The sequence below is a fragment of the Caloenas nicobarica genome, chromosome 6, assembly GCF_036013445.1.
Source record: "Caloenas nicobarica isolate bCalNic1 chromosome 6, bCalNic1.hap1, whole genome shotgun sequence".
Classification (NCBI taxonomy): domain Eukaryota; kingdom Metazoa; phylum Chordata; class Aves; order Columbiformes; family Columbidae; genus Caloenas; species Caloenas nicobarica.
Window position 1 is genome coordinate 3,939,720 of NC_088250.1, and position 15,349 is coordinate 3,955,068.

Consider the following 15,349-nt stretch of genomic DNA (forward strand, 5'->3'; position numbering starts at 1 on the left):
TTTTGAGAATTCAATCCTGTTTAATATAGTAATTTGGTGATTTGTCAGTTCCACACTACAAACATAACTTCACTTTGTCTAAGTTATCCAACTAACGCCATTTCATTAATTTACTTAAATAAGAAAATAATGGACAATTTAGTCACATTATTATTTTACTTCAACATTTTCATGTCTTCATTTATGCTCAGAATGGCTTAAAAAAAATTTACTTAGATAAGGTTTACCCTGTGTGGTCAACAAGTTCGAAAAAATGATTCACTTTTAACCTGTCCAAATGATGTGGACAGAAAGTGACATGTGAGCAGAAGAAATCAATTGACTTCAAGGAATTCATAAATACCTACAAACACTGACATTTTTGCTTTTAATTGCATTCAATTAACTGTGCCAATGACCTATAAGAGCATAAGAAAATATTTTCAGTTTCAGTTGTATGCTTTCTTCCTTAATATCATGTCCCATTTTTGACATTCAGTGTCTACCTCTCAGTGGGCACAAACGCACGTTGCTCTATCTATTGGAACGCTCTGCCTTTTTCAGAGAGTGGACAGGCAGCCACAGACTCCAGGCACACAAAACATTCCAATGTACTGACAACACCACATGAGCTACAAATCTGACAAGGTAAGTGGTCAAAGGAAAACTCTAAGTGCAACTATAACCACCTCTTGTTACTTGCACCATTTTCAAATCCACGAAGACACTTCGCTTACTGTGAACATACTGTGAAAACCTGTTTTAAAATAGCTTTGTAGTAACTGACACCATTGTGAACACTGTGTGGGAGTCAAGAGAGACGGGGAGATGAGTAGATGCAATTTAAAATAAAGTACCTAAGTTTTTAATCTCACAGTTTAAGATCACATCACTGCTTTCATAACATTTTTTTCTACTTGTTCTTTCTACCTGTCCTTTCTACTTAGAAGTTTCTTCCTTTACAGCCTCCCCTTTCCTGCAGGTTGAGAAATGTGGGTAGACTTGACTCCGTAATACCAATTTCTGTACAACTCTGGACTTGCGCTCTGAGAAGATGGCAAGTCCCTGAAGTTTCAAGGGGTATTATCTCACAGAACCTGAATTGTTGTAAATTATGGAGTTACCAAAGGGAGAAAAAGGGTTTAGTGTTATGTTTTAGAATATGATAACAATTGAAAAGACTAGGACTCATCAATCTGGAAGTAAGACAATTCAGGGCAATATGAAAACATTTACAAAGTCACGAGGAGCATGAAGAAGAGGAAACAACCGTTTGCTAACTGTTCACTTCCTATATTAATTTCTCATATGCAAAATGAAAATAATTTAGAGATTTGCCCTGAAAACTGACAGGCATAGTTTTCCAATTGTTATATTACTATAAAAAGTGTATTCTAAATTATAATCTCTCCCAAGATTCATATTGTGTTAGTCTGCTCTTGCTCACAACTAGGAAGTGTAGTCATTATAAGGGACTAAAATTACTGTGGAAATGTTTCAAGCTCTTTAATTGCTCTTTTCAGTATGAGAATTTTTAAAATAATTAAGAAGTTACCTTCAGCACCAAACAATAATCTGTGGGTGCTTTGTATTTGTTCCGATAGTCCTGTCCATAGTAAACATTGACATGATCTAGCTGTAGAAAGCACACGAGATCCCTTGAGACCTATTAAATACAAAAAAAAAATTACAAGATAACCACACTCACGGGCAAAATCAGTCTAGTACTAAGATCCAATATTAATAGAAGGTCTAGTTAAGATCTAACATTAGTTTCAATCTGATTTGAAAACTACCAATGCAAGAACAATACAGCCACACATAAACTCTTGTATCAGATATTCATTTTTAACTAGGATATTATTTTCTAAATTCAGTCTGGGGGTTTTTTTGTGTTTTGCCTGCATTTTGCCTTTGACAACATTTTGGAGCAAACTACTGATCTTTATTCAGAGTTGGTATGAACAGAAAGTAACTAAGATTGGTCGACCAGGAACTTTTTAACAGCTGCTGGTTACATTTCATCTTGGCAATAATCAAGGTGTCCAAATTCCAGTGTGACGGTGAGTATAATTCTAATGATGTTTGGCAGTGATTGTAGGGCAGAGAATTTCAACAGGCTATCTTGCATATAGATTGTTTTAATGAAGGAAAAGGCTGTGGAAAGAACGTATTCAGCTCTAAAGAGATTTCACTTTCGTTGGCAGGTGTGTGGGAAGCGGAATTCCTGCACTGGGCATCGGCTGATGCTGGCAGGACTGAAGGATTCATGGACAACTTGAACTCACAGTAGTTCAGCCTTGAAGCTATAATGCATTTATAGCGGCTTTCTATTTACTTTTCATTATTGATATACATAGAACAGCAGTAAGCGACACTGAAGAAATGGGATTGTATTCACCAGTTTAAAAAAAACATAGCACAAATTGGTCCAAAAATAATCCCATTTACAGGAACTAACTAAAACCAATAAAATTATGCAGACTAATTGTGCAGATCTGAGATTTTATGACTGGCATTTGCAGTGCAATTTGTCCTTCATCTGCATTCTGCCTGACAAAAGACAACTTCTTAACTCCACCAATCATTTTTCCTCAGGTGTTTCTGAACACCTAACCCCGAGCTCACTCAAAAAGTAGACCCTTGTCTTCTTGTATTTTTAAATTTGGGGTTACACCCTTAACACCAAGCATTATCACAGTAATTTACGCACTATTTCCACTATAAAGCTGCACTTTTAATTGAGGAATGTGGCACTAGCCAAGGCGCAGCTAGGCCAAAATTTAAGGCCGACTCTTGTGTGCACAATTTACTGACAATAACGAATTCAGCGAAATTGCTTTAAAATAGCATACCTTTGCCTTCCCTTTAGGGACATAGTAGATTCCAGAAGCTCGAAGAAGAAAGTAACGTTTCTTCCAAGACTTCTTACCATCCTCTTTCAGCCACAAAACTCCCTCAATCTCTGGTACGGTTACAGAACTTCCACAGAAACATTCCTGCCAATAAACACAACAGTTTGGGAAGAGGAAAAGACACAGAAGATACAGCATGCCGTGATTTGTTTTTAATGACTGAAATGCTGAAATTCTTTATCTAAGGAATGCACACATAAGAGGGACCGCTCTTTTTTTCCTGCAGTAATATGAATTAGAGATTAATTGTAGAAGCTATAAGGTAATTCGGACGAACACAATAGGGGATCTTAGCATTTTCTCAGTGTAAGAACAATAATAAAAATATTAGCAGCTACTGTAAACATTTTCTAACCAGTGCTTCTCAGTAATAGGTGCCCCAATGGCTTTACTGGCTTTAAAGTTGTAAGGTCACCCTACAGATATAGCCTCACAAGTCTAAGTATACACAAAATCTAATTACATATCCATCAGATACAGCTTTAATTCATTTAATGAGTATTTGGTTGCTACTAACTGCCAACACTACAACTTCTGTGAAGGTCCTATTTATAAAGAGCTAACAGAGGAAAACAAATGCTTTAAATACACTCCAGATTAATATGCAGCACAGAGATTTGAGTAATCCTAGACGAAAGAACTAGACAGAATTACACGCCTCTGCATGTCATGGCTTCAAGCATCTTTTTGATAAACAGCGTTCATATGAACTCTTATTAAAACTCAATAATATACTAAGAGCATGCATATGCTACTTATTGCATTAAGTATAAATCCAAAATTAATTACCCAAAATGTTTACTTTTGTGTAACTATTGAAATCATAATCATGATTCTGGAAATCAAGTAGAAGTTATGACACTTCAGCACGGTCACCAAACCATTCAGTTTTCAGCTTGTGGAGGCTGTGTTTACTGTTTACTGTATTTGCTTGGCAATTTTTTTTGTTGTCCTTCATTCTGTATGTCCTTAGTTCTGTAAACTACTTAATGTATTCCATATGAGACGCATCTCCCCTTATCTTCTATAGCTTGAAGACTCTGAGGCTTTTTTTAACTTTATGAAGCAGAAAGTTTCAAAGGTTCACAGCTTGCAGAAGTTATGCCAAGCAAACTTACTTATGCCAAGTAAATTCTATATTAGCAGTTTCTAAACAAGTTCTACAAGAAGCAGTATACCAAATAATTCAAGGAGCTAAGGCAGTCTATTTCCTAACACATATTAATTGACTTCCTTTTCTGTCACTTATTTTTTAAATTTAATATTTGGTTGTTTATTTTAAAACGTAATTGAAACAATTTTAAACTATTTTGCTTACTAACTATATTTAAAATATTAACATAGACCAGTCACCAAATCGATGCTATAGAATTTTGTAGAGAATAACCATTTGGAGAGTACTAGTAAAAAAGTCTCTACCACTGCAGGTCAAAAAACCAGGTGACAGTTCTGCAGACTTTGACAGGTTTTAGCCACAGTTACAGGTAACCTCATTTTATCACTGTGTATGCTGTTTTAGTTATTAAACAAAATAAAGACACATTTTTATTAACTGATTGTATCTGAAACAGAGTAACATCAAAACGTAACATCTCCAATGTACCACATTCTGTTCTCAGTTGTTCCAGAATTTCATCCAGTCCAATTTCAATCACCGCAACCTTTTAGAGTTCAGCATCGAACTCTGAAATGCCCACTAGGTCCTTTTTGTTCTGGCAGCCTTACCTCCAGCAGCACCTCTTTATTTCTGTCTGCCATCTCAGAGGTTTCTTTCTTGCCCAGAAGATAGTTCTGTAACAAGAGAAAGCTTAATATTTCTACGGGTGTTCTGAAAACAAGCCAAGTAACATTTCTCATTTATCTTTCTGTAGCAGTAAGAAAAAAGACACTTATCTAAGAACAACACATTAATTGAACAGAACTTTGTAGTCCAATTGAAACTACCTGTCAGACCGCTAAATCATACATGGAACTAAGTTATAACCACCCTTTTCCAGAAATATCAATCAGTCCATTCTCCTAAGTACAGCCTCATGACAACATTGCCCTGGCTTCCCACAAAACAAACAGCAGTCTGGTGCAATGCATCCAGACAGAAAAATACTGCGAACTTGACAATCCCACAATAAAAATATTTTAAAACCCAGAGATCTTTAAACTTGTTAGATACCGCCATTATCTATGTGTTCAAAGAACACACACATAAGCAATGTACTACTTTCCACCTTGCCCTGACAGTTTTACCAAACAAAAATATTTTTTATGAAGAATTACTAAATACTCCTTGTGTTCTTAAAAGGAACCTAACTAGGCATAGGTACTGTATCTTCTTAAGTAAGAAGTTTTGTACTCTTCCTCAGCTTGGAAAGGACTGAGATAAAGACTATCTTCCCCTTCCTAACACCTAGGCTCTTATACTGGAAAAAACCTCAATATTCACAAACTTTACCTAAATCAATATTTTAAACCATGGAGAAATCTTGGTTTTATGCTGGAACCTCATTCTTGTTGACAGTGCCTACCATATGTACTGATAGTAAATATATCAACTACATGCTTTTAAAAGAATTTAGAGTTTTGCTGCTTTATCGAGAAGCACTTAAATAAGACCTGGTTTTCAATTCTTGCTTAAAATAAAATCAAGTACACTGATGATGTCTCAAAGGATGAACATGCAACACTGATAGTTTAAATCCAAGAAATTACCACAGAGATTCCATACAGATGTAAACACAATCTATGACTCCAAAACGGAATACATTAGGTAGGAGTTAAGAGAGAGATCAAGCGATATTATATCCAGTTCTTTTCAACTCAAATTCTTCAAAGAGCCATCTTCTGCTTTTCTGTTTCTATTCCTCCACTCCCTTACAGTATGAACTGCTGCCAGATATCAAATCTGTAGCTACCGTTGGAGAGAAGAGAGGTCTCTGAGGCCATGTGAGAGAGAAGAGAGCCCTTTGGTTTCCTAGCCGGGGAACAGAGGCATGTCCCAGCTTCCACCGGGAGGGACACGTCTTCTCTCCACTTGCCATTTGACCACAGAGTAGCTATGCTCTTTGATTTTGTCTTCCTCTTCTTGCCAGCAACGTAAGAATGCACAGAGGAGAGGCATTACTATTAGCAATATCTGTAAACACCCTTCTTGCATATTTGCACAGCACCTAGTGTTGGTGTAAATGCCATAAAACCGCTTGCTATTAAAATTACCCACAAACACATTAGCAAACAGACTGCTTCAGCTCATGGTTTTCTGCCAGGGACTTGATTTTGTGCCAAAACGTAAAGTTGCCTGACATTTTAATACATATGCAAGTACTAAAATAAAAGTATGGAAGTGAATGCTATTTAAAAAAAGCAAGAAACCGCAATCAGGCATGCATGTGTGCACGCACACTCATTTAATAGGATTCTCAGGCTTACCTGGGGATTCTTGAAAAGTGCATATTTCTCTATACGTTCCACGAACATTAGTTTGTTTTGACTATCTCTTGTCCAGTTCAGGAGATTTTCTACTAAATTTTCATGATCTTCAAAGATCCTTTCTGCAGCAACAACAAGAGAGAAATACGTTTGAATCTGTCACATTTTGTGATGGAAGCTGCTCTGTAGTCATATCTGGGAGACAAGGCATACATGTAGAGAAAACAGAGTTCAGGATCTACTAAGATGGGGAAGAAGTTTACACTAAGGAACTAGAAGAACTTAATCAACTTTCAGACGTGCCTGGTTTAATTTTACACATACACACTCAACACTCGCACTCCCGTCTCTTGAGGTTTATAGTTCCATCAATATATGAAGTGTTTTTCTTTTTTTTTACCTGACAAAGCTTTCCATCCCACATGAACAAGCGGACTCAAACAACGGCATTTCAAATAAGTACAAATAAGACGACTATCATATTTATAGATATTCTGGTCCACACAATCCCTAGAGGAATTTATTAGGCAGCCCTTTCAGCACAAAATCTGTTTCTATATCCCCAATCGCTATCTCACTCATATCAAAACAAGTAACAGACAATGATCAGGGAGAAAACAAAATGCTTCCAAAATGCAGAATCCCCATGTGGGGGTATGGTAGAAGACTGAAAACTGGCATTATTTCTTACAATCTATCTTGCTGAATAAATGATGTACCAACAATGGCTCCTCTGAGCTTTGACTCTCTGTTGAAACAGTTATCACTAGTACAAGATAATGAAAATAGGCAAAAGAGAAGACAGGAAGAAAAAAGAAGAAAATTTACTGAAATGGTAGAGAAACATCTGAAAACCCTTGTTCTAAAATAAATAACAAAGAATACATCTTTGGGAAACCACTAGACCAACTTTCTCCTCCTCTCAAAGATACTAAAGTAGAATCTTGCTTTCTGCAGTTTGTTCCCTTTTCACATATGCCACACAGTGGCAAATTATTTCTTACAGAATGCTTAGGGACTTGCTTGGCCTTTCAATTTCGTCTGAAAGCAGAACATGTTTTTTTCCACAAAATCAATTACACCACATTTTTACAGATTTTACAGGCGCTGATCACATCAAGTCCTAGGAGCAATCACTAATGAAGACTGACATAACAGATGACACCTCGGCCTGTTTGGTAATTAAGAATACTAAGCAGAGTGAATGCAACAAAATGTCATCTGTAGGAAATGAATTAAGGATTGAGATGACAACACAGTATTACTGAGGTCTCAGTGAGATCTTTCTAAAAAGCTTTCAAGTTACAACTCACAACTTCCATCAAGCTCTATCAGCAACACGGTAATACTGTCTTCCAAGAAAGTAAAGAAGGTGTTACCTAACAGAAGAACAGAACAAAAGTAACCTCCAGAGGACTCTGGCACAACAGCTTAAATCTCACTGCAGCCTCATTAGTGAAACTGGACAGCTTTCAAAAGATATCAACTGTTATTATTAGAACAACAATAACTGAACTCAGACACGAAAAAACCAACTTATTCACTGAGTATATATGCACTTATAGTATGTAAAATGGCATATAATGCCATGTTCCTGTTATTAAATATACTCTCTAAAATTAAAACATTGTAGCTCAGAGATACTTCATAGATGTACTCTGCTCTAACTAAAAAAAATGAAAACAACCTTTGTCCCGACCAAAAGAAACCTTCCAGAATTGTTTCTCTTACAAACTTGCTGGGTAAAACCAGGCAAAGCATTTCATTCTGCATCCTGGAAATAATACCACTGAGTTCTTCTGAAAGTACATATACAGCTCCTGGTTAAACCATTAATAGTAACAGGTAGCTTTCTACTTCAAGTACATGTACCTGAATCAGACTCCTCAACTCTTCTGAGTTATGCTAAAGGAAAATATTATAATCAAGGAGTTCCTTCCTCATACATAGGCATTGCCAGAAAAAATGTTTCAAAAGGTGAAGCACTGGCAAAATAACACAACATACAACAGTGCATAGTGTGAGGGCTTCGTTGTCATCTTTTTTCATCTGTTTTTCAAGTTCCAGTATAAAATACATGAATCAAACAGGCTGCATTTTGGAATGCCTTTTAAAAAAACACAAATGGAAAATCTATGAAAAACTACCTAACAGTTGCCCTACCAAGGACCAAGGAAAGTCAGACTGAAAAATGAGAGAGGAAACTCAATTCTACCCTTAGGCTTATCATGTTGTACTCTGAATTTAAAATTCTGTAATTATAATAGGTGCTCTTTAGCTTGAAACTCATTCAATACAGCAGCCAAAATCTGTCATTGCCAGTATGTCACTGAGCCCATACGCAGTAGGACATGCATGTGCTTCCAAAACATCCAGCAAGAGATTTGTTAACCTTGGTTGCAGTTCAAAATAATCTTAATTCAGTCACACTGTTAATTTGGATAAATATCAGTTTATCTTGCTGTCTGCCACCTAGCTCTTTGTTTCTAGTAGAAGTTGAAAATATTTTTTCCAATATTTTTTTCCTTTATTCTTTCCAGGCTGCACAGTGAATGGAAGAGTCTTAGGAAAGCAAATCTAGGATGGGAATGACCACTGGTGGAACCTTGAGTCCAGGATCCTGCTACCTATACATCCAGAGATTCTTCAGTGATATAAAGCTACTGCAGAACCAATGAGGTTATTTATTCATAATATTCTCATTGGTTGAATGTAACAGAATTACACCTTTGATTTTTATATACCTAATTTGGATTTACATGGACATCCTTTCTGGTTCCAAAACTAGGCAACTTTTAAGACTTCATTTATTAAAATTTTAAGGTTTTGAGCCTGGTAAGATGCTATATTTTATATGCAAGGAAGAAGATTCAAAGAATACCATGTCACCCTACAACAGCCTTTTTTGTCTAACAATAACTGAAGTTAACATGTTATGTTGCCTGAAATAGAAAACATTTCACCAAAAGAAAGAGGAAACACTAATTTGCATTTTAATTTGAAATCGAGATATTTGGGTTCAGTTCTGGGCTTTTCTTTAATCAATGGATAAAGTGCTTAACAGCTCTTTGATGTAATTTTTCCCTGATAATGGGGATTAATTGTTTTCCTATCATTTTTTTCCCCTTGTTTTCCACTCAGATGCTACATCCTTTGGGTAAATGAACAACTTACACTGTGGCATGTGCAATGCAGCACAAAAGAGCTTTAACTGCCCTTAAAGCCATATTGCCAACTGCATTAAAATATTTATCAGAAAAAAAATGTAGGCAGCTTTTTGTAATAAGAGCTATTAGGATCAGCACAAAACACTATTTACAACGAGAAAGATGCATGGTAAGTTTTTTATCCCTTACCTCTTTCTTCTGTGAGGAACCAATCAAAACCAAGAGGCTCTGTGACTAGATATACGTAAAATTCCTATACCACACCTTAGAATTTAGACACGTTTTTAATATGAAAGAAGAAAACATTCCCAGATCATTCTGAAACATCATTCATGAGCTTTATTACATGAATGAACACTTACTACGTGAATGATGGGATGATGAACATTATGAAGACAAGAATTTAAATCATTCTGAGGACACAGATCTAGATAAGTGTTACATCAACAGGTAAGAATTATAAATGTTTATAATTACTTACCCATTTGCAATTCAGAGATGGTTTCCACCAACGACCAGTCTAAACTGTAACCGCAATGCGATTTGTCCATCAGATTGTCTAATACTTGTCTCACTGTCTGCCTCTCATCCACCATCATTGTTTTTGAGCTGTCATCTGACATATGGACTCTGATCACCAACTATTAAGCAGAAAATTAGGAAAACAAGAAAAAGGATTAATTTCCCACACTTCAACTAAAATAATCTATTTATGATCTTGTTTTTTTCCCTAAGATTTTGTTTAAAATAGCATAAAATAGTAAGTTCAATCAAAACACTCCCTCAAAAAGTAAAAAGCCATGAACGATGGTTAGATATTTGTATCACAGACACTTTAACAAGATACTGTTCTCCTTCAGTATAAGAGAGTGAATATAAAAGGTCTTCCCAGTACAATGACAACGTGCTTTAGTTGTGTGTTAGGGATGAAAAACCCCTTCTGCCAAAGTGTCCTGTCCTGATTAATAAAGTGTCTTTGTGCCAATTTTTCTCACATATCTAGGTGGAACAAACATAGATACAGAGTTCTGCATAACCTTATATACAACTAGAATTTTTCAGATCTGCAATTCAAGCTTTCTGGCCACTTTCTCCATAAGTTCTAAGAATGCTGATTATGCAAACAATATATCTATACTAAGTCTTCCTTTTCTGGGGAGTATGAAGCATTAGTATGAAAGAAATCTGCTTTTAAAACACAATGGCTTTTCATACACCCTTTAAATAGGTCATTGTCCAGAAAGAAAAATGCAGCCATTTCTTAAACCAAACAAAAAACTTAAGTCATGTCTGTAGACCTTGTCCACTTGGCAAAGCCTGTCTGTAGCCTGAAATGTTTGTATTCCATTTATCACTGGAAAAATCCTCCTATGTGTAATGCGAAGGTGTCTCTAAAGAAAAGAGACGCAAATTTTAAATTTGTGACTGCTTAATATAAAGAGACAGTCTCAGGAGGCTAGACTTTCATTTCAGCTCTGGGTGGAAGTCAGCAAAGTCTTCTCAATGTGCACTAGCTGCAAAATAAGCTGTTTCTTACGAAAAACACATTATTCCATAAGCTAGGATTTTCTTGATTAGGTCCAGTCTAGACGAGAGAATGCAGTATTACTCAAGATCAAAACACTACAGTGTTCCTATTTTACTTAGGGCAACTTAAGGGTAATAGACACAAATAAGAAGAATTTCGTCTGCATTTTCCAGAGAAATAAGTATAAAATAAAGATCTTATAAACCAGTATAAATAATTTACCTTTTTCACTTGTGCCTCTTTAATCTTCTCTAATGCAACCCTAATCTTCTCTGCTTTGAGTTTAGCAGCCTGTTCCTCCTGGTGGGGGAGACACAAAACAGAATTCCAATTAACACAAACTTTGGTCTAGTTTTAGTGGACTTAATTTTGAGGCTACCATGCTTTAAAACATGAACTGAAATGCTGATTTACCCATCTACATATCCTCAACTATTTCCTAGTGATGATAAAGACTATTGTTTTTTAAGACAAAAAGAGCTACTATATACATCTGACATTTAGAAATACAACCACTACTATGTCCAAAAGAACATACTGGAGATACATACTTTGTACACACACATTTGGCATTTCTCTGTTCTTCCATATATTAAGTAGCCTTGTGCATTACTACCAAGTATTTTTTAGCATATAACGTACCTAGTATCATAGATTTGGACAATACATATTGAACAAGAATGTACAATTCAGTACAACCAATGGATATTTGGTTGATCAACATAAAACATGAACAGCACACTAAGAAATATCAGAATTTAAGAGCACACAGAAAGTATGAAAAACAAATCCTATAAATAGGATTCCATAATATGTGCATTGGTTTGGAAGATTTTAAACTATTAAATCAGTTTGCAATAAGTAAGTAGTTTGAGGACTCCCTTTATCTTTATTAAATCCAGGCTGTATTTCGCCTTGCTTTAAGTATTTTAAGACACGTAAAGCAAATGAGCATTCTTTTCTTTGATGCTCTTCTAAGTAATCTATTTCTGCTACACTGGAAATGCATTAAAAATTCAGATAATTTAAATCTGCTCTATCGGCTAATGCTAAAGAAATCTGTATATTCTAAGACTAGCAATACTGTTTTTTTTAATTTTGGGAGATTATTGATACTTCTGTTGAAAGCAGATTTGAAATGCACAGCTAAACAAACAACAACTCTTTATAAGATACCAAATGCAGATTTCAGATTTTAGAAATCTTAAATTGTGGGTGTTCATGATGGCTAATATCTAAAAGCATCAAATTATTTAAAAATATCTAGAACAATAAACAAACCTATTAAATAAATGAACAAAAAAATCCCCTCCAAAATATTCAGTCTCCCCTAGAAGAGAAAAATTAAGATTTTCTTCAGATCGAAAGTAGCACAGCCCTTCACAACACTTAGCATGCCATTCTGCATTGGTTTCTTGTACGAATGCATGAATTTACCGTGTGTTTAGATGTCTGCTTTTCTTGTAAAAGTCAAGATTCAGCTATCCTGAAATCCAAAGAGTTTAAGTTTTCCACTTGTCAGTAAATTACTGACGCTCCTATCCGCTGCTAAAGGGTATTCCCTGCGCTACTTATTGTACTCAGCAGCTCTTGCTCCGTCCCACCTGTGGCCACACTATGCACTGGGAAGAACTCAGCCAGGGCACTGGGCTGCCTTGTGAGAAACAGAATTCTGTTCAATAAAATGAACCAGTAAGTTGACAGGAGCAGAAACAATGTGAGCTTGAAACATTATCTGGGAACTCAATTACTTGGGTTTGTATTAGTCTACGAGGAACTACAGATTTTTATTCACCATAACAACGGTTGTATAGCTTAGAAAGGTTAAATCAGATTAGCGTTCTATTAAAAACAAACGAACAGTGCCATGATACCTACAATAATTTCAATGTAAAACACACCAAGAATTCTAAAATATTCTTCCTCTTCCTTAACTATTTGTATCTGTAGAAGTAAATTACTACCAAAACCCAAGGCTTTAAATACTTGTAAGGTTCTAAAAGTGATGCTAGGCACGGGTGCATTATGAAACCAGCAAAAGGCTTTTTTAATTTTAGCATGCATTAGGAGAAACTGTAATTTACAGTTTAAAAAAGCTGCTCATTAACCCAACTATAAACATTTATTGCTGTACAAAGGTTGACAGCACATTTGGTTTTGCTCTTCACTAAAGTCAAGCAGCACAATTTTCCATCCCATTTCACTGTACACCTGTGCAATGCAACTACCTCTAGCAAACCCCAGCAGGAGCACCATTTTGATTACAGAATAAAGCAATTTAATAACAATGGAATTCTTTGAAACTCACAACAAGTTATTCTGTTTCTCTCCTAATGGCCCAAGCAAACAGACATCCCACCAAAGCCACCCCAAATCTGCACTCTCCTCAATGGGAGGAAGCACGTGCAGTCCATCAGCTTGTACTAAGCTAACAATGTTTTGCATTGCACACAGAGAGAGGTGACAGGTGGCAAAAATACGTGACTGCAAACAATTCAACACCACCAAGTAACAAGGCCAGGACATACAGTCCAATCACATTCAACTTAGATATTTATTTCCCCTTTGCTAGTAAATCCTTCTAGTAATAGTGATGCAAGTTAGGTTGGCAAAGGGTCATAAACACGCACACAAATGGCAGGACGGCTACCCAGGTCGTGGTTTCACAAGTGACATACACTAATGTAAATCCCTGGTACGGTTGATACGCCTGCCTCCCTTGCACAGCATTACTGCTCAGCTCCAGTCACAGTGCTGCTGTGGCCATGGTTGAAAATGAACACAGCAGAAAGATCCAGCAGAATCCACTCCTTGCTAAGACTGCCTTTATAGTCTCATGCATGCTATGGAAAAGCATAAAGGAGATAAATACATATACCTGCTGTGTAAAAACACAAAACATAAAGGAGTGCCATTTCCACCTCTGACAGGAAAAGGATATTTTCTTTCAGTAGCTGTACACGTCATTGTCAAACTGCAACATAAACTCCTCACTTTAATGGGATGCCTTTGAGAGCATTGTTACACTGGCATTTTAAAGCTGTGAGCTGGCATTGCTTTTGGTTATAGAAAACACCACACCTGATCTAAAGAATGCTTGGCAACACACGTTAAGAAGTTGTTCATCTAAAATATGTTAATATATTGTGAACTAAAATTGAAAGAGTACAGCTCTGAAGTGCAATGACCTTAAATGAATGACTTCATATTTTTATACCAGAAGTCAGTTTTCAATAATTTTAGCCTATACTGGAATATTGAAATGAATAATCCCCCAAAATTTAAAGTTAATTATTTCCTTAACATGACAACAATCAGTTTTCTGTCCCAGTTTCCAGTTAAATGTGCAGTTAAAGATATTCCAGCAGTGTTTTAACATTAAATATGCAAGATACGTGCTATGACAGAGCTGACCTTGCTCAAATGACTTTATGCTGCACATTTCTAGGTTGGGGGTTTATTTTTTGTTTCATTGTAGATTTCAAAGTGTCATTAACTGATCCCTTTTACAGAGATCACAGGCATAATGGAAAAAAAAAGGGGGGGCCGAAAAAAAAATCACTTAAGGATGGTTACAGTATTTAGGAAAGTTAGCAATTACACGGTAAGATGTAAGTAATAAAGTCCACATTTCAGTTAAGTTAGAAGTGTAGATACACAGATCACAGATGCATAAAAGAAGAAATTTCTTTTATGGTTAATATTTGAATCTTTTCTCTGAAGTCTTTGAGCACAGCTAAGAAGATAACTAAATATATGAGTAGCATTGACTTCTGAAGGGCTAGAAGCAGGTTTCCACTGTTTATTTTCCCAGCCAGAGTTTAGCCTCAGGTAGAAAGGCAACCACTCATTTTGCAAGGACTTTCCTTCCTGAAGAGCTTTTATTGAAACAGAGGCTCCTGTTGCCTGAGAACATCACATTAACATCATCACGATTTGTATGCAATTCCCCCAAACTTCAAGACACCTTCATTAGCCCCATGTTCAATGTGTATTACATTAATGTAGTGCTTTCTACTGGTTGTTTTAATTTATTAAAAAAAAAAAAAAAAAAGGAATACTAAAGCAAGTGTGTATGTCATCAGCACTGGAACAGGAAAGCTGAACAAGTGAATATTAACAGTAGTTCTTCTGTATTTCTTGATAAACTCATTAGGACAGGCAGAAGAGCCCTGCCCTAGAAAACAACATGTGGCAATGGTGGCACGGGCTGCTAATAAACAGTGAATTTGTGTTTACAGTAGTAGGTAGTGACCATTCTCAACACACATTTTATTGCATCTCTTCTCAAAATAACCCAGAATGACCTACATCTGAATAAAGGAGAAAGGGAAACA

General features: G+C 36.0%; 1 protein-coding gene across 4 annotated transcripts in view; it reads right to left on the reverse strand.

Annotated features, from left to right (window-relative positions):
* RAPH1 (Ras association (RalGDS/AF-6) and pleckstrin homology domains 1) overlaps nt 1–15,349 on the reverse strand; it is an 89,503-nt gene that overhangs the window by 13,778 nt on the left and 60,376 nt on the right. For all 4 annotated transcript variants that reach the window (XM_065637891.1, XM_065637890.1, XM_065637893.1 and 1 more), the window contains 6 exons: nt 11,235–11,312; nt 9,966–10,125; nt 6,318–6,439; nt 4,620–4,685; nt 2,835–2,978; nt 1,535–1,645 (listed from right to left, as the gene is read on the reverse strand). In XM_065637891.1, the coding sequence (XP_065493963.1) occupies nt 1,535–1,645; nt 2,835–2,978; nt 4,620–4,685; nt 6,318–6,439; nt 9,966–10,125; nt 11,235–11,312 (681 nt within the window). The remainder of the gene's footprint in view (nt 1–1,534; nt 1,646–2,834; nt 2,979–4,619; nt 4,686–6,317; nt 6,440–9,965; nt 10,126–11,234; nt 11,313–15,349) is intronic.